Below are 26,859 nucleotides of genomic sequence, written 5' to 3'. Positions count from 1 at the left end.
GAACCTTGGGGAAGGTAGGGAGGGAAGGAATGGTAGGGGGAAAACAATGGAGGGGGTAACAATGTTCAAGGGGAAGTGTACTCATTACCTCACTCATGTAACTGTAACCCTCTGTATAGTATCTTTACAATAAAAAAATAAAAGGTTGCCTTAGAAAATAGGGCATAATCAGGCTAAAGTCAGAGCTCAGCCTGCTACTGATATCTTGAACTTTGCTGTGCCCTTCTCCCTTTGTCAGGATGGCCCCCAGTGCCTTTCAGAGGCTGTTTTCCCTGTGTAGAAATGGCCTCTGCGGCTCTCAGAGAATGCAGTAGAGCAGAGTTCCCTCACAGGCCCCCATTTCAATCATCTCCTTGATTGAATTTGCCTTGCTCCCCTTTCCAGGGTCAAAGTGACTACACCGCATGCATTGTGGGTACATGTGGACAGTGATCCTCCAATTTCAGGCTCCAGTTGAGGCTTGCTGTAGTGAAAAAGACCTCTATCATTTGAGATGTTGGAGTAAGATAGAGAAGTTAGATTTCTTAATTGTACTGTTAAGGGTAGTTATTCTTATGTTTGAATGATAGTTTTGGTTTTGTTTTTAGCAGAATGCATCATTTAAAGTTAGGAAACACTCATTTGGGAAACTGTGTTTGTGTGCGTGTGTTCAGATGCTCTAGCACCATGTGTTCCTATCTTAACAGTATAACCTCCTCTGAGAAGGTGGACAAAGCCCAGCGCTACGCCGACTTCACTCTCCTCTCCATCCCATATCCAGGTAGGAAGCTCTCTTCTAGTAAAGTGACAGGCTCCCTAGGCTGGGGGACCTAGGGAGCCAGGAGCAAGCCTATGCTTAGGTAGGAGCTTGTATCCAGTTAGTGTGGACAGTTGGGCTTTGGTCACTAGGTGCTCACCCGATAGGTGGAATGGTGTCTTAGAAGGGCCTTTCAACTCTAGGTTCCCAGGATTGAGACCTTTCACTGGCACTCAGCAACAGTCGGAGCTTGGAAAGCCTTAGCTCAAGGTTTTGTTGTGAAGATGAGATCATGTTCATCCTGCTCAGGCCATGAGTTGTGGGCTTTCATGAGAATGTTTTGCACTGATGAAGATATTTGTGGACGTTGCTCTTGGAAGCTGTTCTGGAAGTGAGAGTGCTCTGGTGTCTGCACAGCCATGGATACAGCACACACAAATGTATGTGGCCTATGGCTAGGCACTCTTCTTACCCTGGATACCCTGGATACTGGAGGTGTGGTAGACCTGCACAGTGCTCCAGGCCTCCGTCATCCCTGCCTGCTGGGGAATGCCAGCCTTTGCTGGCCACAGCAGGAGGTGTAGAGTCTTTCAAACTCTCCTATTTCTCAGCACCAGCATCTGCCTTCGGTCTTAGCTTAGACGTCATCTCCTCAGTCCTGGAGCCACAAAGCCCAACGCAAGGGCAGGCTGGTGACAGCCTCATTCAGAACTGCAAATCATGTAGCACCTTGTAGGAGAGACTGTCCTTATCAGACAAGCTGGTGGTATTCAGACCCACCTCTTGTGTGACCTGGCACCCTTGCGGTGGCCTCCATCTTAGTAGGTTATCACCCTCCTCTGCCAGTTCAATGTCCCATAGAACTGGTCCTAAAGCCATATGTCCTTGAAGAGCCCCTCAACTCTTCTAAGCTTTGTTTTCATCTTTTATACCTGAGGATACTGACACTTCAGATAGCTTGCCAAGATTTAACCTTAACCTTAATGGCCTAATAAGGAATTGATGGAAGAAAGATTCTCTTCTCAGCTGGGCAGCTGAGTTTCAGAGCTAGTGTCAGACTCCTTGGAGAGACCAGGACAGGGGTGGGCAGGGGGAGCACAGACCCAACTGAAGTGTCTGGACCGAAGGTGTGCTGTCTTAGGAGCCAGTCTTTGCTTTCTTTGCCTAGATTTCAGTCCAAGTTGGAATACTAGTGTGGTGTCCTTTATGCTGTAGTTTAACAACTTGTTACCAGACTCCTCATATAACACTGATCCTGTTACTGTCCTAATCCATCCATTTGACTGCAGTCCAGCTAACTTACAACTGAGATGTTTGTGGTGATGTCTCGTAACAGCAAACCAGGGATGTGTTTTCACTAGACAGAATGAGGGTTAAGTAAACAGTGGTACTTCATCCATAGAATGAATAGGATGTAATTGTAAAACAGTGCTCAAGATGGTGAGCAGGATATGATTTTTTTTAGTACATTCCCATTACATGAAGGAAAAGATGTTTATGAGACTTAACAGAAAAGATGCCAAAATGTTATGATCTGTCTGAATGTTTTTCTCCTCTTCGCCCCCAATTTTTTTATTTTTTTTGTATTTCATCTGATGGTTGTATGTGTTGGGGATGTAAAAACAAAAAAGCAGGAAGTAGAGGGAGAACACCCTCCAGATAAGGAAGACAAGGAGAATACTTTTTTGTGTGGTAGTACTAGGATTTGAACTCAAGGCCTCATACTAGGTAGGCAGATGCTATACCACATGAGCAATCCTTCACCCTTACAGAAGCACCCTTTACCTGACATACTTATATTACTTTCTAAAAAAGAAAAGTAAATTGCCATTAGCTCAAATCATGGAATGTCTTTGATGCCATATAAAGATCCTCAGTTGAACCCTGTAAGTACTTTGAATCCCAGACAGGAACTGTGATGCTATCAGTTCTAGCCCTAATAATTAAAAAAAGTAGGGCTTAGATGAAATGGGAAGTGTTCCCTAGCACTTCTCCCGGCACCAAAATAGATGAGGCCAAACCCTGCCCCACTGTCTAGCTTGTTTCCTTCTGAGTGAGCTGCTGCCATCACCTGCTTTTCTTCCCTGTGGTCTTGTCTGCTGATGGGTTCTGAAGCCTGTTCTGGTAGTAAGTGTCAAGCGCTGTCCTGGGTACTGGGTCTCTTTGCAGAAAGGGATCCGTTTCTGTACCATGCGTTGTGTCAGAACTCAGCCTGCAGGATTAACCAGCCGCCGGGGTTCAGAGAAGCGGCATTTCACTGGGCCCAAAGAGTTCATTGATAGCTCCTCTCAACCTGGGCTCATATGCTCAAGAGCTCTGTCTGATATTTATGATTTTTCTTTCTCCTGGTGAAGCACCCTAGAAACAGGCTGAAGTGTTGTGCTGCCGAAGGTTTATTTCCTGACTTGTCATTCAGTAGCAGGGCCTGAAGGGTTAGAGCACAGGGGATTATGTGGAATGCAAGTCCTGCAGGGGGGATGTCCCATCTCCACAGGGACAGGTGACCTCTCACTGCTCAAGTATATTTTTTTGGCCTGTAGCCCCATCTGCCGAATTGAGACAATGGTTTTCTTGCCTTCTGGGACCTCACTAGACTTCTTGTGGCCAAAGCCCCGTCTGAAGTCTGGATGGCCCCTTGTTGAGGAACTGAGAACAACTGAGAGAAAGCCACCCCCAGGTGTCCTCCCCTGCCCTGTGGCTTGACACTGAGAGAGCTGCTAACCCCCATCCCTGTGCTGTGGTCACCCCACAAAGGCCAGCCATAGTCTGGGAGTAAGCCTTATCTCTCAGTCAACAGAACAGTTGGCTGAGCCATGGAACTCTCCTGTTGTAGTGTGCTGCCATTTGGGTGCTCCCTGTTATATATGTATTACTGTATTTCAGCCTTAAGCACCCATCCCCACAAGTAAGAAAGGCCAGGCTTAGTGACTACGCAGCTTGTTCTCAGACAGAGCGAAGCTGGAAGAGCTGCTGGAGCCGTCTTCCATCCACTCTGCCCCCACTGTTTCCCAGGCCTCAGCCTGCTTGAGTTTCTCAGGAAGTTTTAGTGAATGATGTGGAAAAGTACCCTTTGCCTGCTTATCTGGAGGAGGCAATGCCTCATGAGCACCTGTTGGGTTGCAGGTATTGTTCACTTCCTCTCCAGTAAGTTAGAAGTTCAGTCTCTACCGAAACTGTGAGGTTAGCATTACTGTCCTCGTGTTAGCAGTGAAGAAGACCAATCCTCTGTAACCGAGTGGTTGCTGAAAGTGTTGAGGATATCACTGTGAGCCATGCTTTTGCCCACTGAGGCTGGCACCCAGACTACTGGGACAAAGAACCGGCAATGAGTGGGAAGTGACCAGATCCCAAGGAGCACAGATGGAACCGTGGGGACAGGTGGTACCTTGGGGCAGGTGTATAGCTAGGGATCCAGAGAAGTTACCAGGGGCTTCCTCTCTGCCTCTGCCGTTGCCCTTGCCAGTTGGCCTTGATCTTCTCTGGGGCAGCAGTGTAATTGTATATGAGCTGCTGGCCCCTTAGTCCTTTAGCACCAGGGCTATGGACTGGCTAGGGGTAAGTCTTCACCTTTGCAGTAGGACCAAAGGTATCCTAACTCTGCCTTCTTTTCCAGGCTGTGAATTTTTCAAAGAATATAAGGACCGGGATTACATGGCCGAAGGGCTCATATTTAACTGGAAGCAGGTATGAGCAACAATATTTAACCTGTGTTTTTCTGTGAAAGGAGACTAAGGAGGACAGCTAGCTACATCTCTTTGGGAAAAATAACTACCATTTTTTTTTCCTTGCCTGAGTAGTCTCATTATTTCTTTTCTCGTCTATACATGTAAAATTCTTAAAATACATACTTTGGGCTGGGCATCAGTAGCTCACACCTCAGGAGGCTGAGATCTGAGGATCGCAATGCAAAGCCAGCCCAGGCAGGAAAGTCCATTACCTCCAGTTAACCAGCAAAAAGCCAGAAGTAGATCTGTGGCTCAAGTAGTAGAGCACTAGTCTTAAACAGAAAAGCTCCGGGATGGCACCCAAGCCCTGAGTTTAAGCCCTAAGACCAGCATAAAACAAAAACTAAAAAATACTTTGTTCTATCTGCCCCATTTTGTGTGTGTGTGTGTGTGTGTGTGTGTTGTTTTGCCTTTGTTTGATGGAGACAGGGTCTTTGTAGCTCAGGCTGGTCTGAAACTCATGGTTCCCCAGCCTCTGTCTCCTGATTACTGAAATTATAGGCATGTGGCATCACAACCTGCTCCTCTCCCTTTTTAATGTCTTCCATTCCAGAAGGTAATTTTTCAGGGTCCAGGTAGGAAAAGTTCTTCCTCTTCTTCAGTTCACTTTCTGCATAGAGTGGGAACAGCATTCTACTCATTCTCTAATCAACAAAGCAGGCACGGGGAATCCACTACAAGCTGGGTGCAGATGGATCTTGCTTATTGCAGCAGCAAACACTACTCAATTGCAGTCATCTAATTTATACTTTGATTTTTTAAGCTCTCAGTGCCAGAGTAGCCCAAGCAGCTAGCCTAGAGAAGGCAAGAGCTATGGAGAGATATCCTGCCTGTGGTAACCACAGCTTCAGAGCTGTGACATACTACAGCCTCTTCTAGTGGTCAGTCTACATCTCACAGGTATCCTTCTGTTCCCAGGACTACGTCGATGCCCCATTGAGTATCCCCGACTTCCTGACTCACTCTCTGAACATTGATTGGAGCCAGTATCAGGTGAGGGCCTGATCAAGCAGGCAGGAGGGTGGTGGGACACCAGGGGACTCTGGATCACGAGATTTTAATACAGGCTTAATACTGTGATCGCTCTCTCCCCCTCTTCTCCCTCTTTTTTCTCTCTCTGCCCTTCCTCTCTCTCCCTATTCCCTCTCTCCCCCATTCTCCCTCTCCTCTCCTCTTCTCTCTCTCCTGTCTTTCTTCTCATTGGCTTTTGGCCCAGAAAGTCAGCTTTTTGAATGTGATTCATTGAAGGATTTTCATCCACCAGAGGGTTCTCTTTGCAGGGATCTCACGGAGCCCACTACATGACTTTTCATTTTTCCTTTAAAATCTGTGTCCTGACAAAGAAAATGTAGAGCTGTCTGACCTCATTTGATTATAGGAACTTTAAAATTGTTTCCATTGTGTTTTTTTCCTGTCACTGTCTGCCACGGGAGGGCCCTGTTGTACTGAGTACATCTGTATCTTTGTCCTACAGGCCTCCAGTGGGCTCAGTTGCCACTTACTTGAAACAAGACAACTAGCCTTATTCCTGCCCCCTTTCCCACTTCCTGTTCTCTTTGCTTGGCTGCCCCCTTTCAGCTTCCTCTTGTCTGGCTCACACGCTGCCCCTCAGAATATGGCTCGGTGTCATTTCAAGAAGGGTTTCTTAATCTATATCTCCCCTCACCACCTCCTGTGCACATCTTTTATGGAATTTTCCACTGATTCTGTGAGCTCCTAGAGGATTGGGGGACCCATGGCTTATGTATGCATCCCCAGCACAGAAACAGGCATAGAGCCTAGAGCTTGAATAGCCAAGCCAGTGAATAATGAGAAGCATCTGCACCTCGGCTATTTTCCTCTGTCTCATCTGGACAACTCCCACACAGCCTCGAGGTTTCCCTTGCTTAGAGAGGCAAGGCAAGCCTACATCTGACAACTGCCCCCACCCCCCCGCCACTCTTGTAATGACAGGGATCTTATTTATCTTTTCTCTGAGTATTCAACCCTAATCGCAGGATAGGTACTCAGCGGCTATTGAATGAATGAATGCTGAAGGGTAATGTCAGGTGTCCCCTACGGTGGTATTAAGGGGGAGAGCAGACCAGTGGTGTGTTTTGGGCCTGATGAAGGAATATACCTGTCCATTGGAATATACCAATGTGAGTGAGGAATATACCAATGGATGTGAGGAATATACCTCACATCCCGGGCTGTGCCTAGACAAAATGAATGTCCAGAGGAACCTGCAGCCTTATGTCTTAGTCTGTTGTATGTAAAGGTCTCAGGCAGACCCTGCCCTAAGCTTCCCTTCTTGGCCCTTCTGGCACCATTTTTTTTTCCCATTATGCAGGTACAAACGCTCTGATGAACTACTCACCAAATAAGGTCTTAACTATAGGCCCCCAACATGCTCACTTCTTGAGAGGCTGAATGGCTTTGGGCAGAGTACTTCACTTCCCCCTAAAAGTGGGGTTGGCAGCTCCTTTTCTAGGCCCTAATAGGATCCCTAGGTGCAGGTGTTCTCTGAAAGTGCCAAGCCAGGTTTCATGGTACTGAGGACATAGGCCACTGGCTAGCGTTTATTATGTCTTAGAGTCATAATAAACACTGGTAAAATTGCAGTCCTCCCACAGGCCTTCTCTTCAGTGCTGCCCCGCTAGTTTGTCATCTTCAGCTCTGCCCTTGCCTGCTACTCAGCACTGGGGTCCCAGGACCCCAGTCTTCACCTCAGTGATTGTTTTGTCTATTGTCTACTGCAGGTGCCTGCTCCCAAGACATACTTGGGAGTTCTGAGTCAGGCCTCTGTGATCCTCGCAAGTGTCATTCATGCAGCCTGCTGTCCAAAATGAAGTTAGTGTGGACCACCATTTATCCAGGAGCTCAGACCTTGATGCTATCCATCTCCAAGCCCCAGTATTCTCTGGATCTTGCCCCTGGTGAAACACTCCAGTCTTTCCCTCCATCCATCTCTTGTGCACTGGGAGAGATAAATCCAGGGAGAGGCACCAACTTGTCACCTGCATAGCACATAGGAAATGGAGAGAAAACAATTTAGCCTTTGAAGTGAAGGTAGAAATTTGCTAGGCAGGAGAACAAGTACCACAGGGATGGAACTAAAAAACAATGCTTGTCCTGCTCTGCTTCCAGAAGCTTCCTGGGAAGTGGAGGATGAGCGGCAAGAAGTTCGAGTTTTCCCCAGGCCTTCCTGACAAGTCCCCTCAAACTTGTTCTTCACTCTGTGTTGTAGCAAAAGTCTCTACAGTGTATCATGACTAAAAATGTGGACTTTGTTTCATCCCTAAGCTTGGCAATGTGACCTTGGGCCGTCTTTCCATCGCTCTCCCTGTCTTGTGGCTCCTGTCCCCAGCCCTGGGAATGTGCTTTCTCTCTCTGATTGTAGGCACCTCCTTCAGAGCTGCCCAGCTAGTTGACATTCCACAGAACCAACCTTGGTCCCTGCCCCTCCCTGGCTGCTGTACCTGTGCCACCCCTCACTGGGCTTCTGCTACAAGGCTCCTGCCTCAGTTCTGCTTCTCCTTGTTCCTTGAATCCTTGCTCCCCGGACATCTCTTGGCAGTGGTATGCCTCCCATGTCAAGCTCCATGCATTGAGAGACCCTTCAGTAGCTCTCCAGAGCTACTGAAAAGTGGGTCACAACTCTCTGGGGGTGCAGGAGGGTCAGGTAAATGAGCCTGCTTGAATTCCTGGGAAATCCACTGCAATTACAGGTGCTGCATTCCCCTCCCCTGCGGGAAGTGCTCTCTTGCTGGCATGCGCAGCCCTCTGCACACAGCCCAGAAAGCTGATAGGCAGTTGTGTCCATAGAGAGCAGAGGCTGTCCCCAGCTGGGGAAACGGGCTCTGCAGAACTGGGTCAGGCCCCTCCATGGAATCCCAGATTCAGAGTAGGTTGCTTCACAGGGCTTGGTCTAAACCTCTCACTTGGGCTTAGAACAGGTTTTCCTTATTTCCTATTTCCCACCTCATATAAGTCTCCTTTTTATCTGCCAAACAGACTGTATTTATTACTCATAAAAAACATACAACCGGGTGTGATGGTGCATGTCTATAATCTCAGCACTGACAAGGCTGAGGTGTTACATGGCAAGACCCTGTCTCCAGAAACAAAAGAAAAAAGTTAGTGACTAGCAGTGAAAAGTGGCTCATACCTTTGATCAAAAGCTGAGGTCTGAGAATCCATTCAGAGCCAGTCCAGGCAGAAAAGTCCTTGAGACTCTTATCTCCAATTACTCATCAAAAAAGCTAGATTAGAGAGGAATGGCTCAAGTGGTAGAGCACTAGACATGAGCAAAAGAGCCAAGTGAGAGCACAAGGCCTTGAGTTCAAACTCTGTTACTGATGACACAAAGTGAAACATGTTAAGAGAAGGTTAGCGCTGTAGTTGGTTTCTGTGATGTAAAGAGTGCAAGGAGAGGCAGAAAGGGCTCCTGGGGGCATTGAATCTCTGGGGAATGAGCGTCTCAGGTTATCTGGGGTTTGAGAGCAAAAGCCTTACCTCTTGTCACATAATAATGCTTATCAATTTTACTTATTTTTTGTGTTGGGGATGGAACTCAGGGACTTGTTGTCCATGCACAAATATGTATGCTCAACCTCTGAGTTACACCCCAACCAACGTTTTAGTTAGCTGGTATTTATTTTTGGCCTCTCTTTTTTTTTTTTTTTTTTTAATGGGGTATGGGACCTGAACTCTGGGCCTGGGTGCTGTCCCTCAGCTCTTCAGCTGAAGGCTAGCACTCTACCACTTGAGCCACAGCACCACTTCCAGCCTTTTCTGCTTATGTGGTGCTGAGGAATCAAACTCAGGGCCTCATGCATGCAAAGCAAGCGCTCTACCGCTGAATCACCTTCCCAGCCCCTATTTTTGGCTTTTCTCACTATGTGGCCCATGCTGCCATGGAACTCTGATGACCCTTATCTCTCTACTCCTGAGTGCTAGGGTTAAAGGCCTGTGTCACCATTACAGGCCAGCATTTTGTTTTTGGAATATTTTAAACTCCAAACATGAATCATTAACATTTATTCCTAGATCCCTTTTCTCTCTTTTGCCCAACAGAGTTGGGACCTGGTGCAACAAACACAAAACTACCTGAAACTGCTGCTTTCTATAGTTAACAGTGATGGTGAGTCTCTCCCTCCCTGAGCCCTCAAGCCAGAGCAAACACAAGGCAGGGACATGGAGCAGTACCACCTACATCTCCTAGGTAGTCACTGTGGAGCCTAGATTCTTTCCCTGAAAGCACAAGAACTGTCGCCAAGAGAAGAGGTGCTACAGACCAAGGCATATCCCACCAAGCCAGCACCCACTTGTGGCACTAGGCTGGAGAAGAGTCTTGAGGACCCAGAGAGGGCAGCGGGGAGGTTAGGTAGCCTGGCTCCCTCGCCTGAGCCAGGGTGGCAATGCTTCCCTTCTCATCAGCCCCTGTCTGGTTCTTCCCTGGGCTCCTGTTGGTGGTGTGTAAGCAGATGACAGTGGGTTGCTGGTACACTGTATCTCAGGCTGGGATCGGACCCCCCTCTTCATCTCTCTCTTGCGCCTTTCCTTGTGGGCTGTGAGTATGGCTGGGCCCTGGGGTTGGGGAGTATTCAAGAGGCCCTGCTAATAAGCTCCACCCTTAGGATACTGTGGGAGCATCTCCAACGGGTAAAGATCTGGGGCGAGGGAACCACTCCCAAGGTGTCCTGCTTACCCCTGGTTTTGGGGTTCTTTGCCAGCCTGTGCTGTCACAGGGCCTGTGGATGGGGGGCACTCCCAGGGTGAGCAAGCTTATGGTGGGAAGGCAGCTTTCTGGTCTCTTCCAGGATGGGCTCATCCACATGTCCCTGAAGCCTGCTGAGATCCTCTACCTGACTGTGGCCTACGACTGGTTCCTCTTTGGGTAAGCCTTCGTGGAAAACTGGACCTTGGGGTGGAATGGTGACTAGAATAGTGTGGTGGCTGCCATGTCAGGGTCACAAGAAGAGTTTGGTCCCCTGTCCCTTGGGAAGGACAGAGATGCTGACAGACCTCACCTGACTGTGTGTTGCTGGTGTCCAGATCTCCCTTGACTCGTTGTGGTATGGTTTCCTTTGACGTATGTGTTCTCCTTTTTTCAGGCACATGTTGGTAGATCGGCTCAGCAAAGGAGAGGAGGTGAGTGCCTCTTACAGACTGTGAGCACAGCTCAAGGCTGATGGAGGGACAAAATGATGGACTGTCTGCTTGACACACTGCGGGGGGCTGCACAAAGTATGGTGGAAAAAATAGGAGCACAGAGCTCCCATCTGGACCTCAGGGTCCTCCTGCACCATGGAGAGAGCCCTGGGCACTGAGCAGTTACCCAGCTGCCTAGGACCTATCTAGACAATTTCCTCCATTCTGGTGACCTGCTCTTCTGTGCTGATACCCACGAGCAGGTCTTTTGGTGCCCCTCATCTTCACAGCTGAAGGATAGAAGCATTTCTGTCTTTCTGCCACTTTTCAACCCCAGGGCCACCTGTGTATCTATGGTCCTGCCGCTCCTTGCTGCTGAACTGCGTCCAGACTCTGTCCTGTCTCTCCTCTTCATTGTGGCCAGCATCCACTCCTCTCTGCCCATCCGTGCCTAGCCTTCTTGCTGCTTCCAAATCTTTGCCTGGTATGCTTGTTTCCCCAGCACACAGACCTGCAGTTGGACCCAAGGCTGCCTGCCTCTACTTGTCTTCCCTAGAGCTGGAGTGACCTTCAATGGCCTATTTTGAGTTACTGACACCTCACTGAGGGACCCAGGTGCTCAGCATGGGAGCTGTTCCTCTTCCATCTCCCCACCCCAGCTTTGTGAAGCATCTTTCTTCTTTCTCATCCTCCTGAGCCTACCTCCTTCCTAGGCATCTTATCTCACACCACCTCCTTTTGTTGTTCCTGCTCAGCTGTTCCTCTCCCTACCAAATCTCTTCTTCTGAGCACTTATCACATCTGCCAGGACTACGGAGCTTATAAGCCTGGTCCTCAGAGACCTCAGTGAACTGTCAGAGACAGCAAGCAACTTTGGCATTAAAATCTGGGCAGAAAGTCTCTTTGTAGCCTCTTGTTTGGGGATTTTGCTGGTTCAGTATATTCTGTCCTCCACCTCATCTCCCTTGTTCTCCAAAGCGGACCAGATGCTACCTTCAGAGACTCAGAGCGGTGATAGAGTTGAGCTAAGTGGGGTCAGAGTTCCAGCCCTGCATTCCTCACCATGTGCGAGGGTCTCAGTAGCTGATCTCCAGGGTAATCGCTTCCCCACACCTAGACACTGCCCTGCAAAGCAGCAGACAGAACCAAGGTCTATTAGGCGTCTTTGCCAGCAACCCTCCTTTGAGCTTCACAGAGTGCATTAGCACATTAAAGACTGAAAGTCTTTAATTTTATGTAACACAGTGTTTTCATACTGACCTAACTTGAGCAACCCTCTGTTCTTTTGAGCAAATCTTTTGGGGCCCTGTGGGATACTGGGTAGGTGTTTCTCTGAGCAAGGGGTTTGTGGGGATTTCTAGAGGCTTTTGTAGACCACACAGACAGAAGCCTTGGGTATCTACCCTGGAGTCCACTGGGGTGCTGGCTGGGCACTTACAGGAGCCAGGTTGCCCATCTCACTCCCAAGCTAAGAGGGTGGCTCTGGGCCCTGAGTTCAAACCCAGTACTGCCAAAGACCTGGCCCTCACAGTTCTTGAGCAGGGCAGACACCAGGCCAAATAATGGCTACCTCCACTCCAGTTTTCTTGATCTTGTTTCTGAGTGACCTCTGCCATATGCTCCCTTTTCCTTTCCTGTGTACCTGCTGTGTCATCAAACCCCAGTCCCAAGATCTCCCTGCTCCCTGCTGTCCTCTGCCAGCTTCGTTTCCTGGGTTGCTAGACTGTTGTCTTCATCCTTCATCTTCAACCGATAACAGGTTGAGAATGTGTGTTGAATGTGAAGGGGGCTTGGAAATTCTGACCTGGGCTCTCATTTCCTTCTTTACCCCAGCCCAATCCAGCCCAAGGGCGTCTCTTTACCAAACCCTGCTGAGCTTCATCCAAAACCTCCTGGGCCAGAATATCCAGTGGAGTGCCTTCAAAGCAGGGCCTTCCCCACAGAGAGATTTACCAGAAAAACCAGCTTTTCACTCTTGGGAGTTCTGCTACTTCAGCCTTCCACACCAGCTAGCTGGTCAGCCTTTCTCCCTGGGAAAGGATGTCTTACTGTATGTTGCGTTTTGTCTCTCCTTCAGATTTTTTTTTTCTGCTTCAATTTTTTGAAGCATATCACCTCCGAGGAGTTCTCTGCACTGAAAACCCAAAGGTAAGCAAGGCGTACTCTACAGGAGGCAAGTTACCACTTATCCCTGCCCAAAGTCTCTGGCACGCACGCACTCCCTTCCTCTGGGCCCAGGCCAGGCATCCCTGCTGGGAGTCCTGAGGTGAGGAGGGCAATGAGTGATCTCTGGTGAGGAAGATAGCAGGCATGATACCGCAGGGAGAAGCCAGCCCACAGGACTTCCCACACTCCTGAGCTGATGGTCATTCTCCCTGGAGTCCCTGCTTCCAGCCTGGGACATGCAGGCTGCATGGCTGGTAGTTGTTTTAAAACCCAGAGCCCTCAAGAATTGAGAGTTTGGTTGCCTTCCTACCCAAGGCTTCTAGCACATTAGACTTGAGTTCTCAGATGCCAAGCTAGTAAAGAGGAGATGGGAGTGCCAACCTCAAAAGTCGGTTATGTGTGTGGCATACAGAAACAGAATGGAGCCCACAAAGGCCTACGTCTAGGTAGAACCTCCTCTATGAGTTGCCAGGGAGTAGGAGCTTTCCTCCAGGATGGGCAGGGTTGGAGGTTGGGAACAGAGGAAATTCCCTGCTTGGGTTCTTGTTCCAGGAGGAAGAGTTTGCCAGCCCGGGATGCAGGCTTCACCGTAGAAGATATCTGCATGCTGAGTGAGTCCATGGCCCCAGCGGGCTTCCCCTCCTCAGCATAGCTGAGTGTAGCCCACGCAGGAGCTGACCAGCTAGCTGGTGTGGAAGAGGTGGAGGACTGGTGATGGGAGAGAATAACGTGCTGACCTGTGGCACTGGCTTCTTTCAGGGCGAAGAGACCGAGGCAGTACCACCAGTCTGGGCAGTGACTTCTCCCTGGTCATGGAGAGCTCTCCAGGGGCTTTGGGGAGCTTTACCTATGAGGCTGTGGAGTTGGTCCCGGCAGGAGCACAGACTCAGGCAGCTTGGTGAGGAGCCAGACTGGGACAGAGCTTACAGCTGTGGCCCACGGCCATCAGCCCCAGGGAGCCAGGCTAGAGCCCCAGGAACAAAGGGGCCCTTGACAGAAGGTCCAAGAGCACAGCTCTATCTCCTGCTGTCTGTACGGGCACTCAGAGGCCAGCCATCTGGTTGATGAAGGGCACTGCCTGGTGGCCCAGGAGCATAAAGGGCCTGGTTCCACTCCCTGTGGAACCAAGAAGCACTGGCCAGGTCGGGGAGGCTCCTGTCAGAGGAGCTCCCTATGCTCTGTGCCTGGTGGGGGAAGGGCAATTTAGAGAAAGGAAACAGAATGTAAAACGGTGGTTAGTGACTAGGAACATACTGAGGAGTCCCTCCATGGAGAACATGATAGAATTTGAGGCCCAAATGTCTTTCTCCATAGACAGTGGCAGTTTGCATAGCAATTTCAGAAAGGGAAGCAGGGAGTTACTGTGCCTGTTATCTAAGAATTATTTTCTGGCATACTCTCTGAGGCTGGTGGGTCAGTGTAATTTGGATGCCACAGTCAGTCCCTCTGTAAAGTTGTAGCCCTCGATGCCCGGGCCTTTGAGCCTGAAGAAGTACTGAGAGCCCACTGCCTGTGGCATCTTCCTCATAGGCAGAAGGCAGTGCCTGGGCTCCAGTGCTGGGCCTTCTAGGGGTCCCTGCTGACGGTCCTAATCTTCCACCTCAGGAGGAAGAGCTGCTCATCCTCCCCACAGAGTGTGCTCTGGAACCGGCCACAGCCCTCGGAGGACCGCTTGCCTTCCCACCCAGGGCTAGCTGAAGCCAAGTCTTCCAGCTCCTCCTCCTCAAACCATTCTGACAACTTTTTCAGGATGGGCAGCAGTCCCCTGGAGGTTCCCAGACCAAGGTGAGGAGTCCCAGGGCCTGGCTTACCAAGGCTGGGGGTAAGGATCCTGCACCTGAGCTGGTGTCTCTAGAGGTATCCTAGGTGGGATTCCTTGTTATGTGGCCTGCGGTAAAGAAGCTGCAGGCCCACTGTTGGGAAGATTTGTTAATGTTGGAACACAAAGCCAGGGCTGCTTTGTAGAGAGGTTTGAGAGTCCTTCCTGGATGGAACCTTGCCCAGTCTAGGGATCTCCAGGGAGTGCAGTGATTGTGATGTGACAGACTGGGAGTCAGGGCTGCCTCCGTGTGCTTCCAGTGATAGATACTAGCCCTCTCGGTACCACACATTGTAATTGAAGATGTTCTGGGTCCCTTTGGTTCTCACATTCCATGTCCACATTGGTGGGCTAGTGAAGAGATGAGGTTGTGGGGGGAACCACAGCATCCCTGCACACCTGGAGGAGCCACACCTCAGCCAGGATGTGGCCATGCAAGCTGATTAAAACTGAGCGGTAGGCCACAGGCTTAGGAGTGGAGGATGGACTGACGCTTAGGGAAGCATTTCCCAATTGACCATACTACTTTATCCATTTCACACCTGCAAGGAAAGAATCCTATGGATCACTGTGCTTTCTCAAATTTTAACATCTAGTCCTTCAGGAAAGAACAAAGCAGTTGTGGCTCCAAGATCCTCAAAGAATTCCAGGCTGTAAGAAGCATGAGTTCTGGGGTCCAACCCAGATCACAGCTCAGCTCTGCCATGTAATGTTCATGTATCTTTGGTCCGTTTCCTCCCTGGTAATAGACCTATTACAGGGAAAGACTTTCCAAAACTTCTGGAAACCTCTTCCCTACTCTGGACAAAAGCAGGGAGTGAAGGAAGAAGAGCCAGATCCTCCTCCACAAGGAGGCAGTTGAGGTATAGGTGCGCAGAACCGCCAGGCTGCACTGGCCAGTCTCAGGTCCTGTGTGCTCACCCCTGCAGGTGATTGACCCAATGCTCTCTGTGAGTACCAGAGCTGAGTCTGTTAAACTAAGACCGGGAGACTTCTGCCCCACAGGGGTTATAGTAAGTGCAGCTGACCAGAGACAGTGCCAGGCAGACAAGCCCACATGCCTATGCCCACTATCACCTGCCATGCTCCCTAATCTGCATACCTGGCTGTCCTCAGGCTTGCTCAGGGGCTTCAGTGGTACTGTGGGACACAGTCGCTCAGAGTTCCTGCCTCCTTTTCTTCTGTGCAATGTTGCTGGACAGAGGGAGGAAAAGAAGAGTCTCTTATCTTCTGAGCCCTGCCCGTCTAATTGTGCCAACAGCTGGGAGCGCCCACGCTGACCTGCACTGGCACCCATTCCCATCCCCCCCCCCCCGTGTGTCCTCCCCTTCTTGCCTCGGATTCCACTTCTCAGTCCTGGGAAGTCCTCTCATGAGTGGTGTTTCTGTGGTGGATAACTTGTTGTTGATCCAGTATGAACACCAAGGCACCTCCTTGTGTGACTGGAGAGTTAGGGGCTCCATCTAAGCTCAAAGCCCTGCACCTAGGGCTAGGCAGAGTCTGGCATAGCAGGACCTAAATAGGCACCTTGAAGATAAGGCATGGGGCCTTGATGTGAGGTGTTTGGTGCTTCTGCTCTATTGTAGGAGTGCCCGCCTAGAGTCTGGCCAGCCAGCTTCTACTGAATGTGATTTGTTTGCCAGAGGTTTTGAAAGATTAGATTATTCTGATTTGGAGCAGTCTAATTATGTATTTCTATTAACATTCAAATTAATTTAGTCTCTTTTATCTTAAAGTTCCTGAGGGATCCAGCCATTAGCAGCTCTGCCTGTTAGGTAACAGTAGCCAATCAGGTCTTTAATGTGGCAGGAAGAACTGTACAGAAATCAATCCCTTGGGAAAGCTACCTGGGCCAGCCATACGTTCCTCCCAGCCTTTGTGTTCTGGGTTTTATATGCTCCACAGGCCCCAGCCTCTCTTGAAGCTGGACTCCCTTGTGCAGACCCTGTGAGGTGTTGCCAGGTTGGGAGGGAAGTTCTTTAGAGTCCCACAAGAAGGACAGGTGGCTTTTTAATACCTTTCACACTGCTAAAACATCATCTACAGGGCTGGCGAGTGCTCTGAACCCAGAGCAGCTCCCCCAGCTCTGACTAGGAAGTCACTCTGCCCCAGCTCAGCATGGCCTTGGTCTCTGCTCTGGAGTCAGACATCTTCTAGGGGAAACGGGATTGCTTGCACAGCATCATCCGTACCCAAGGAGGATGCTGCCACCACTGAGCTCAGTTTGAAGCCAGGCTGCCTGCAGAGCAGATGAACTTGTCTGAGGCTGACCAGCAGCCCGGTTGAATAGCTAAGTAGCAATACAGGAACCAACTTCCTCTGCTCAGTTAGCTGCTCACCCAGCCACTGCCACTTGCTAACTGCCTCATTAAAAGCAGGGAGTTCTGTCCCAGGCTGTCTTTCCCCCTCCCCTCATCTCCCCCCCTCCCACCCCCTCATTCCTGGAACTTGATCTCTAGGCCTGGGCACTGTCGCTGAGCTTTTCTGCTCAAGGCCAGTGCTCTGCCACTTGAGCTCCACTGCTGACTTTTTGTGTTTAATTGGGGGTGAGAGTCTCATGGACTTTGCTACCCCAGCTGGCTTTGAACCAAGATTCCTCAGATCTCAGCCTTCTGAGTAGCTAGGATTAGTACCAGCTTGAGCCACCAGTGCCTGGCCCCCAGACAGTCTTTATGAGGCAGAGAAGCCAGACTCCTCTCTGCAACACACAGTTCCTATCCCATATCTGATTGTTCCTTCTGGGGCCCCGGCTCCAGGCTTGTTGAGAAGCAGCTGGCAACATAGGAAGCTTGAAGCCAAAAAAGAACTGCTGTAGGAGGACAGAAGTCCTCAGAGGATGATGTGCACGCTCAGTCCTAGTGCTGTTCACTCAGGACTTGTATGGGCCATCTTTGAGAAGCATCCTTGGGTGGGCCGATTGGTTCTGGAAGGATTAGTTTAGATTTGGTGACATACAGACCCCCTAAAACCCTAATTTCACTCAGTACTAATTCCTTTCATGACTTTGTACATGTTACTTGATGAATTTTGTCTCCACTTTCTGGTCTGTGTAATCAGAGACCTAAGAGAGACAACTGCAGAGTCCCATTTTAGCTTTGTATTTTCAATTCTACTGCAGACTGGTTGGTTGAGATACTTTCAAATGAAAGTACCAGAAAACGCATCCAAAACTAGTTCAACATTGTTTAAGAGAAAGATATGGAAGAGTCCAGTGGAAATGCAGCCTTGAGGCATCGCCTGATCCAGCTTCCAACTCCATTTCTCTGTGGTCTTTGTCTCCTACCTCCTTCCACGTGCCAGGTTGATCACCTGGCCAACTTCCTTCATTGTGGCCAAACTGCTGTTGGCAGCTTCTGAGACAACATCTCGCTTCCTTTCTCAAGCCTAGAGATCCCTGTTAGAAAGCTTCATGCTCTACTTTGGTTGGAGAATATATATGTCCATCTACGAACCAGCCCTTATTGTCTTCACCTCTTGTTAAAAAGGAAAAGCTTTGTACATTAGCTAGGATGGGCTTTGACCAGACTTCATTTCACTCAGTTTTGCCCTTCCTCACTGTGACTTAGAAAAAAAAAAAAATCACTAACCTGAGCTTAGCTTCCTTTCATCCCAATTTTTCCAAGTGAGAACATTGATTCTGGGTTTGGATTAAAATGTAATAATGAAGTACCTAGCACATAGGTTTGTAAGCTAGAGCTGTGATTCAAGGACCTTTCTCTGCAGGCCTATGGGACACTTGAGGGCACTGGCACCTGGTAAAAGGCCAGATCTAGCATCCCACCCAGAGCCATCTATTCTTGCCTGTGTTCAAGCCGCTCTGCTTGTATCCAGAAAGGACTGTCTAGAAGACCTGGGCTCTGAGTCTGTCCTTAAGGCACCTGGCAGGAGCAGGAAGAGTGAGAATTTTAGGCCTCTGAGCAGGGCCTGGGCTGTGTCCTCAAGGAGTGCAATGTCGCTGAGAATCTACCCTCCTGCACAGAGGTTCCAGGCCCCAAGATGTGGGCAAATGACCTCTGTAGCTTTGTTGGTATTGTAGTTTGAGGGTAATTTGGTCATATTCCTACTAGTCCAGAGTGGTAGAGCAGTGGAGGGCAGAGCACATTGTAGGAGCACCGGCAGAAAGCCTCTGTGATCTTACTAAGCAACTCAGGTGAACCTGTATACGTGGCTGAACATGTCACAGCCAGGAGTCACACATGCCTGTAATCGTAGCTACTTAGGAGGCTGAGATCTGAAGATCTCAGTTTGAAGCCAGCTTGGACAGGAAAGTCTATGAGGCTCTTACATCCAATTAACCACCAAAAAGCCAAAAGTAGTGAGTGCTGTGGCTCAAGTAGTAGAACACTGGCCTTGAGCAAAAACATCTCAAGAATAGTACCCAGGCCCTGAGTTCAAGCTGTAGAACTGGCTTAAAACACCAGTGTAGATGTAGGTCCCTCTTTCCTGTGTCTCTAGGTGGCCCTTGAACCCGCTAATCCAGTCCACTATTTCTGAAACCCTGCTTATTAAAGCATGCTTCTTATTCTCAAATGTGGGAACTGGTCACTTGCTACCTGTTCATTGACAAAACCTCCAACAGGAAGATTCATTTGAAACTTGTGTTTATCCTTGAAAAATGTCAAGGGCCATCCAAGATGGCTGCCTACTGAGAGCTGTTTCTGGCCTGTAGGATCACATACCTTCTACTGCCTCCTGTACTGCTTAACCTAACGGCCACCCTCTGCTGCCTTGGATGTGCTTCTTGCTTGGACCGTGGGGAAGCAAAGGGAAGTTTGAACATAGGTGACCAGGAATCCTTGAAGGTAGCTAGGCTAGAACTCTCTCTGTTGTCTGTGGAACTCTCTGTTGTCTGTGGCTTTGCTAAAGGCAGGGTTATCCTTGGATTGCCTTAAGAGTCAGGTATGGTTAGGGACATAAGAAATTTCCCAAGGGCTGGGAAGGTGGCTCAGTAGTAGAGTGCTTGCCTCGCATGCATGAGGCTCTGGGTTTGATTCCTCAGCAGCACAGAAAAAGCCAGAAGTGGTGCTGTGGCTCACGTGCTAGCCTTGAGCTGAAAAGCTGAGGGACAGCGCCCAGGCCCAGAGTTCAGCCCCAGGACTGAAAAAAAAAGTTCCCAAGCCAAGTGTGGTGGCACATGTCTGTAATCCCAGCAACTCAGACAGTGGCAGCAGGAGAATTTTAAGGTTGAGGCCAGCCTGGGCAAATTTAGCAAGGCTCTCTCAAAAACAAAAGGGTTGGAGAATGTGTAGCTCAAGTGATGCTATACATGCCTGCAACTGTGAGGCTCCGTATTCCATCTACATTACTTCCTTGGTTGGAGGGAGCGTCACCATGTTTCTTGCTTTCACCTTCCCGACTTTCAATCCCTCAGCACTGGTCATTAGAGACTGTTTCCTGTTCTCTATAGTGCGAACCACAGGAGAGACTGAGGAGCCAGTTTCTGCCTCTAGGGGGGTTGGGCTGGCTCAGAGCCCAGTGTGGCCTGGAAGAAGCCCAGGGCAGGCTTCTCCTGGGAAGCTGTCTCTTTGATTTACAGACTGCCTGAGCCCAGCCAAGTTTCTCCATCTAGAAACAAGGAAGCCCTGCTCTGTCAGACCCTAGAGGTTTCTGTCAGGTAGCAGACCATGTCCTGTTCTCAACCCTAATGGTTCCATCACAGACCTTGTAGAGCGTAGGACAGTGATGAATGTGGCGAGTCTATATGTCACAGGGGTTCCAGTTCAGCACAGCTTTAACGTAAAAATCCATCTGTTCTCCGTTGTCTCAAGGTGGTTTGTTTCAGGACAAATCTGCAATCAGACTTGGGTTTACCAATCTCTCCCGCTCATTGGCTGTTGGGCCTCAAGCAAGTGTCATAACTCATCTAGGCTGCTACTTCTCCATCTGCAGCAGGATGGTTAAGGATCACCAGAACTGCATGGCTGGTGGGGGCTACCATAGGAGGTCTCCTTGCCAGCCAGCTGGGTAGGCCAGGGTCAGTGAGTGTTTTGCTCTGTTTCCCAGGCCCCATTGGCAATTTGTGCTGTTTCTGGCCCAGCTTGGGCCCCTTCCAATGTTGAGAAGTAAAGAATAAAGGGTCACACATCAGACAGTGCACTCCGGGGACCTGCAGTAGGTGATGGAAGCCCTTTGCTTGGTTCCTCCCTGTCCTCTCCTGACCTCCACTAAGCCAGGCTGCTGCCAGGACACAGGAGAGGGGTTGGCTGTGAGGAGGGAGGAGGTGGCAGCCGTAGATTCCCAGCACCTCTTTCCTCCCCCAGATCTCCATCAGAAAAAGGCTCGAGGAAGCTGTCTCGCTGCCTGCCTGATTCATCCTTTCCCTCTGGGCATAGCCCATGAGTTTGCTGAGTGACACTTCTGAGTACAAACTCTGGGTCCTGGAAGGCACTGCAAAGGAAAGGGGACCTCAGGGCTGCCATCCACTTACTCTTCAATCTAGGTCACCACCCTTCACAGTTCCCGAGGGGCCTGTCCTCTCTCCCCTCAGATCAGAGCTCAGCGGTCCTACATTCTGCCCTTCCCACTCTGCACATCTGCGTGTCAGAAAGAATGGGGGGCCCAGGCCCAGCCTCCTGCCTTGCTCCCTCCTTGGTGCTGTTGAGGTTTTGCTTGCTACATCAACCACCAGGACGAGCACGTCTTGCTCTGGCTTTGGATCTGACTCACCTCTTCCTCCCTGCTTTGCTTTGGTTCTTTTGCTTCTATAATCTGCTGTACAGAGCACTGTCCTCGTAGCCAGGTGGACCTTACAGTCTCTTCTTTCTCAGGCTCTACTAACCCAGCTTTGTTGGCACTTGTGAAGGAAGTGGTTGGCTTTTGACTTGCAGACATGGCCCAGGGCCACTGTATCCCCCCAAGGCCTCCCTGTCAGGCACATAACTGACTATGCATCATCTCCCCTCTCTCTCTTCTCTGCCCCAGATCAGTGGACCATCCCCTGCCCGGATCCTCTCTCTCCACAGACTTTGGCAGCTGGCAGATGGTAACGGGCTGTGGCAGTATTCAGGAACGGGCTGTCCTGCACACAGACTCCTCTCTCCCTTTCAGCTTCCCGGATGAGCTCCCTAACAGTTGTCTGTAAGTGTCTTGCTTGAGGAGGCAGGATGCTCCCCTGCTCCTGTCACAAGCCAGTGAGCAGGCCGGACTGGTCAGGAACACGACAGAGGCCATCCCCAGGGAACCGCTTGGGATCCCTGCTTGCAGCTTGCTGGACTTGCCATGGCGCCAGGGAGGCTGTGGGCTGCTGAGGAAGTGCATTAGGGTTCATGTTGACTCTTCCCAGCCTCCAAAACCATCCACAGTATGTCAGGTATGCCCTGAGGGAAAGCTGGCTGGACTGTAACTATAGAAGATTCTATTTCTGTACAGGCTTTGCCTGACATGAGAATCCTTTGAAAGCAGAACAGTGAGGTAGGAAGGTGGGTGTGTATGTTGGAGGCCGTGGCCAGAGTGGTGCTCAGTCCTGGTCTGTACTTCTGAGCAGAGCCAACGGTCACTTTCTTGCACCCTCACACACTTACCTTGTGTGCCACTTTTGCCTTTGAGCAGCAGAGAGAATCAGGTAACAATTCTAGATTGCATGATTGCAAAATCCTTCCTCTGAGGCTCCACAACTGGACTGCCAAATCTTAGAGGACTTAGAAATGATGTGAGCCACTGACCCTGCCCCCTGCTTGTGTGCTGCTATACAGATGTCAGGCAGGGCTCCCTCCAGTGACAGGAAACAGGGCTTGCTCCCAGATGCACCCAGAAATGAGCTTTTCTCTCACCTCCACACCGAGGGCTAGATAGCTTCAAATGCTGGAGAGACCCAACCCCTACCACCAGAATCCAACTCATACCTACACCTGCTGGCTGGCAGGAAGCAGGGTGCCTTGTAGTTGCACAGGAGGGGCTCTGGTTCCGGCTGAAGGCAGGCAGGGGCAGCCAGACCTTGAGATCAAGGATGGTGTTCACAGGTCCAGACCTTGTGGCTGGGAAGTCACCAAAGTGTCTTTGAGCCTCCTGTGCCTGGACCACCCTCCTTGCAGCCAGGCACTACATCTGAAGCAAGATAGCGTGGATTTTTAGGGGGGGGGGGGAGAAGACTTGGACTTCTCATTAGGAACTTCCTGTTCAGCCAGAATGTCCTGAGAGCCATCTATGACAGCAACACAGACAGTGACCACCCTTCCCCCTCCCCTGGTTTGAAGCACCACAGTGGGCAGGGCCTGCCTCAGGTCACCCAGTTCAGGCCCTGCAAATTGGGCCTCAGATTGTACTTCTGAGCCCCAAGGCAACCATCTAGGTCTGGAAAGTTGGCCAAGAACAGCTGTGTGATCTCAAGCCTCCAGGTGGTGGGTTGGAGTCCTGTCAGTTCTTGGTGAAGCTTAGTCTCAGGGAAACGTCTCAATCCTAGCTGCTCTGCCCAGCCGCTGTCTCAGTCATGGTCTCAGCCTTGACTTCTCCAAGTCTCTTAGCCCAGCTCTGGACAGGGAATGGCACTCCGGTAGGTCTGTTGCCTGCTGCCTGGGCTCCAGTTTTCTATCTCTGAATAGGTTGGCCTCTGTTCTTCTGCTTCCAGCCCAGGGGCAGGCAGGGGCGGGCAGGAGGAGCAAGTGTAGACCTGTAGATGTTCCATTTCTTCACTTAGGCTGGAAGCTAAGGGACACACTCCTGGTGTCCAGACCATGTGAAACAGAATAGAAAGTAAAGTTCTGGGGCCATGTGTCTTTCCCCAAACACACAGGGTTGCGCTCCCATGTCAAAGGAATCCCACACAAGCTCATTTTTGGTGCTGTTGCAGGAGCTGTTTGACTTCACCCAAGCCTGCAGCGTCTCTCTGCTTCCCGGCCCAGTCCTCAGACCTCCATCTGTTCCCCTAAACCCTGGGCTTGGGAATGTGGCTGTGTCTGACAGATTCCCAGAGATAGTTTAGCGGGTAGGAAGGAATAGTCCCAGTGCCAAGGTAGATGAGAATTAGGGGTGCATCCCACAGCCCTGGGAGGACTCTCCAGTAGAGACTGTGGAGGGACAGTATGCAAGACCCGACCTGTCCACAGTGGGTGGAGCTGGCAACTTGGGCCTTATTTAATTAAAAAATATATATTTTTATTTCATTCCAGTCTTGGGGCCTGAACTCAAGGCCTAGGCAACATTCCTTAGCTTTTTGGCTCAAATGCCATTTCTTGTTTTCTGGTGGATGGCTTTGAACCTTGATCCTCAGAGCTCAGCCTCTTGAGTAGCTAGGATTATAAGCATGGCCCAGCTTCCAGCCTTTTTTTTTTTTTAATCAAAGACTTGATATTAGCCAGCCTCATATGGAGGCTGTAATGCCAGATAAAGAGAGAAGAGAAACTTCTGTCAATGTCCAGAAAGGCCAGGGAAGGAGAAAGTATCAGCACATGTCACCTGGAAAAACAATTGTCTTCATCTACCAGCAGTCAGGGACAGGTGTAGCTAAGCTAAGCCTGGTGGTTTCCACCAAGAGACCTGGTCTCTGCAGGGCCAGAGCTTCCTCCCAAGTAGTATCAGGTCCCAGCTTCAAGAAGGCTGAGGCTTCTAGTGGCTGAGGCCTGCTGCCCGATGGGGGGGTTTCCTTACTGGAAGGTATGGGGGTGGAGGGCTTACCTTAGCTTGTTCTTCCTAAAGTATGAAAACGAACAACAGTTGCTTCTCTCCTCCTCTCCTCCCCCACCACCATAGGGATAGACATTTTCACAACAGAAAGTTCAGGTCAGTGCTCCCTTAAAGTTACTGTTCTGGGTACCAGAGGCTCATGCCTCTAGTCCTAGCTACTCGGGAAGCTGCGAGGAGGATCAAGGTTCAACACGGGGGGGGGGGGAGTAGAGCTGTGACTCAAGTAGAAGAGCCCTAGCCTTAAGCAAAATAAACTCAGGGACAATGCCCAAGCACTGAGTTCAAGCCCCAGGACTGGCACCAAAAAAAAAAATGCTGCGCACTGGTGGCTCAAGCCTGTAATCCTAACTACTTTGGAGGCTGAGATCTGAGGATTGTGGTCTAAAGCCAGCCTGAGCAGAAAAGTCTGTGACACTCTTCTTTCCAATTAGCCACCAAAAAACTGGGAGTGGGGGCCTGGGAAGGTGGCTCAGTGGTAGAGTGTTTGCCTTGCATGCATGAGGCCCTGGGTTCGATTCCTCAGCACCACATAAGCAGAAAAAGCTGCAAGTGGGGCTGAGGCTCAAGTGGTAGAGCGCTAGTCTACAGCTGAAGAGCTGAGGGACAGCGCCCAGGCCCAGAGTTCAGGCCGCATGAAAAAAGGAAAAAAAAAACTGGGAGTGGCACTATCCTTGAGCAAAAAGCTCAGGGACAATGCCCAGGACCTGAGTTAAAGCCTCAGGAAAGACAAAAAAAGTTATTGCTCTTAGGTGGAAAGAGGAGCCCAGGGCCAAATATGGAAACTGTCTGACCAGAGGATAGATGCTGGCTAGATTCTGTGCTGTGAGGGGGGGCGTTGGAGCCTACCTGGTGTGAAGCATTCATTCTCTTCCCCCTTTCCCATAGGCTTGCAGCCCTGAGTGATCGTGAGGCGCGGCTGCAGGAGGTGCGCTCAGCCTTCCTGGCTGCCTACAGCCGCACCGTGGGGCTCCGGGCAGCAGCACCCAGTCCCTCTGGTGCCATTGGGGGTCTGCTGGAACAGTTTGTCCGCGGTGTTGGGCTCCGGGGCACCAGCACCACCACTTTGTGAAGCAGCCAGCCCAAAGTTTCCTGCTCCTCTCTCAGCTGAGCCTTAGTGGAATCAAAGCCATGCCTGGCCAAGGGTTACTTGGAGTTCCGGGGCGAGTCTCACATCCCCGTTCACCATGCACATGGCAGCCCCAAAGCTGAGCAGGGCCAAGGACAGGGTTTTCTAACCCCCAGCCTCCTGACTGGTAACCGCTGCCCCTTATCACTGCCTCTTACCTACCCCACTCTGCAGAAGTCCATCAACTCAGAACTGTGTTGGATTTCCCTGGGGTCCTGTAGCGGCCCTGACATCATAAAGGAGCCCAATCTCGATTCTTATTTCCTGGGAAGGAGGGGTTATCTGCACTGAGAATGAGGTGACTTGACACCAATCACAAAATAAAGTCAAGGTTTTTTGGAACAGCCATTCCTCTGCTTTCTCATTTGGTTACTCTTTGTAGCCATTTGGAACTATGTCTTTGTGTTGTATGAGTGGTAATTTGGTTTTGGTTTTTTTTATGGGGGTAGGGGAGACCTGGAATAGGAAAGTCATTAGAGTCAGCTTTGTCCTTCAACACTTGAGCTTTGAAGGTGGCCACGGATGCCTGAAGCCAAAGTGGGAGAAGGGTCCCCAAGCTCAGTGGGCCCTCATCACCTATGGCTGTGATTCCAGGGCCACCTGGGATCCTCATTTGCTCAGATTAAGAAACTTCATCTCTAACAATGTCTGAGGCAGCATGGACCTCATGTAGGAGCCTGCAGCCCCTGCTCTCCCTGTGGTGGAGGGCCTGGCATCTGGATTTGGGAAGCAGTAGTTGGTGCACATGTGGAGGAAAGGGCCAGAAGCCTTTCGTACTGCAGTGTGAGCACACTGCATAGTGGATGTCAAAAGGCTTCAGAGGAGGCTGAGCCCTGGTGGCTCATACCTGTAATCCTACTCTCAGAAGGTTGAGAGCTGAAGCCAGCCAGGGCAGAGGAATAACTCAGACATCTCCAGCTAACTCAAAAAGCCAGAAAGAGAGATGTGGCTCAAGTGGTAGAGCAGTCAGCCTTAAGCGGAAAAGACTGAGGATCAGGGTCCCGAGTTCAAGCCCCCATCCTGGTAAGCACAAAAAGTCTTCAAAAGCCTGAGCAGGTTCTTCAACAGCTACCATGGATTTATTTTCCTGTTCTTAGATTGCTGGAGATCTTACAAATCTCCCAAGTAGGGGCTGTCATTGCCCAGGGATACTGAGAAACTTGCCCAAGGTCACACAGTTGTTGCTGGGACTAAGAACAAATGTAACTCCTTTTTGGAGACCCAGGTAAACCAGAAATGGGAAGAGACTGATAGGCTTCCAGGCTCTAGAGGCTCCGGCCCCGACCTCCGCCGGGTATTTCAGCACCAGGGCTAGTTCCGAGGCGTGCATTCCTGCCCTGACCGAAGCCCTGCTCCCGGTGCAGGTCAGAGTCAGGGTCCGGTCCGGTCCGGGTAGGGTTTCCCCGCTGGCTCCCGCCCGCTCCCGTGGGGCGGGGGCCGCCCGTGGGGCCGGGCGGGGCCGTACTGCCATCTGGAGCCGCCGCCGGCCACACAGCCTCAGCCACAGTCGGGGCGCGAGCGGAGGAAGCCGCCA

At 50.4% G+C, this 26,859-nt stretch overlaps 2 protein-coding genes across 5 annotated transcripts in view; both read left to right on the top strand.

Moving 5' to 3' along the window:
* Positions 1–25,673, top strand: part of Mtmr14 (myotubularin related protein 14) — a 50,894-nt gene extending 25,221 nt beyond the window's left edge. Inside the window, exons 7-19 of one of the 4 annotated variants that reach the window (XM_013010515.1) lie at positions 687–760; positions 4,350–4,420; positions 5,380–5,454; positions 9,520–9,586; positions 9,930–10,015; positions 10,266–10,342; positions 10,560–10,596; positions 12,674–12,744; positions 13,315–13,373; positions 13,522–13,660; positions 14,368–14,547; positions 21,503–21,658; positions 25,085–25,673. In XM_013010515.1, coding sequence (XP_012865969.1) covers positions 687–760; positions 4,350–4,420; positions 5,380–5,454; positions 9,520–9,586; positions 9,930–10,015; positions 10,266–10,342; positions 10,560–10,596; positions 12,674–12,744; positions 13,315–13,373; positions 13,522–13,660; positions 14,368–14,547; positions 21,503–21,658; positions 25,085–25,268 — 1,276 coding nt within the window. In that variant the 3' untranslated portion in view covers positions 25,269–25,673. The remainder of the gene's footprint in view (positions 1–686; positions 761–4,349; positions 4,421–5,379; positions 5,455–9,519; positions 9,587–9,929; positions 10,016–10,265; positions 10,343–10,559; positions 10,597–12,673; positions 12,745–13,314; positions 13,374–13,521; positions 13,661–14,367; positions 14,548–21,502; positions 21,659–25,084) is intronic. The other 3 variants (XM_013010516.1, XM_013010518.1, XM_013010517.1) reach the window with 3 other exon arrangements.
* A 310-nt stretch (positions 25,674–25,983) lies between these two features.
* Positions 25,984–26,859, top strand: part of Cpne9 (copine family member IX) — a 22,269-nt gene continuing 21,393 nt past the window's right edge. Inside the window, exon 1 of the mRNA XM_013010351.1 lies at positions 25,984–25,994. Coding sequence (XP_012865805.1) covers positions 25,984–25,994 — 11 coding nt within the window. The remainder of the gene's footprint in view (positions 25,995–26,859) is intronic.

This window comes from Dipodomys ordii, unplaced genomic scaffold, assembly GCF_000151885.1.
Source record: "Dipodomys ordii isolate 6190 unplaced genomic scaffold, Dord_2.0 Scaffold12, whole genome shotgun sequence".
Taxonomy (NCBI): domain Eukaryota; kingdom Metazoa; phylum Chordata; class Mammalia; order Rodentia; family Heteromyidae; genus Dipodomys; species Dipodomys ordii.
This window is presented reverse-complemented; position numbering and strand designations above follow the sequence as displayed.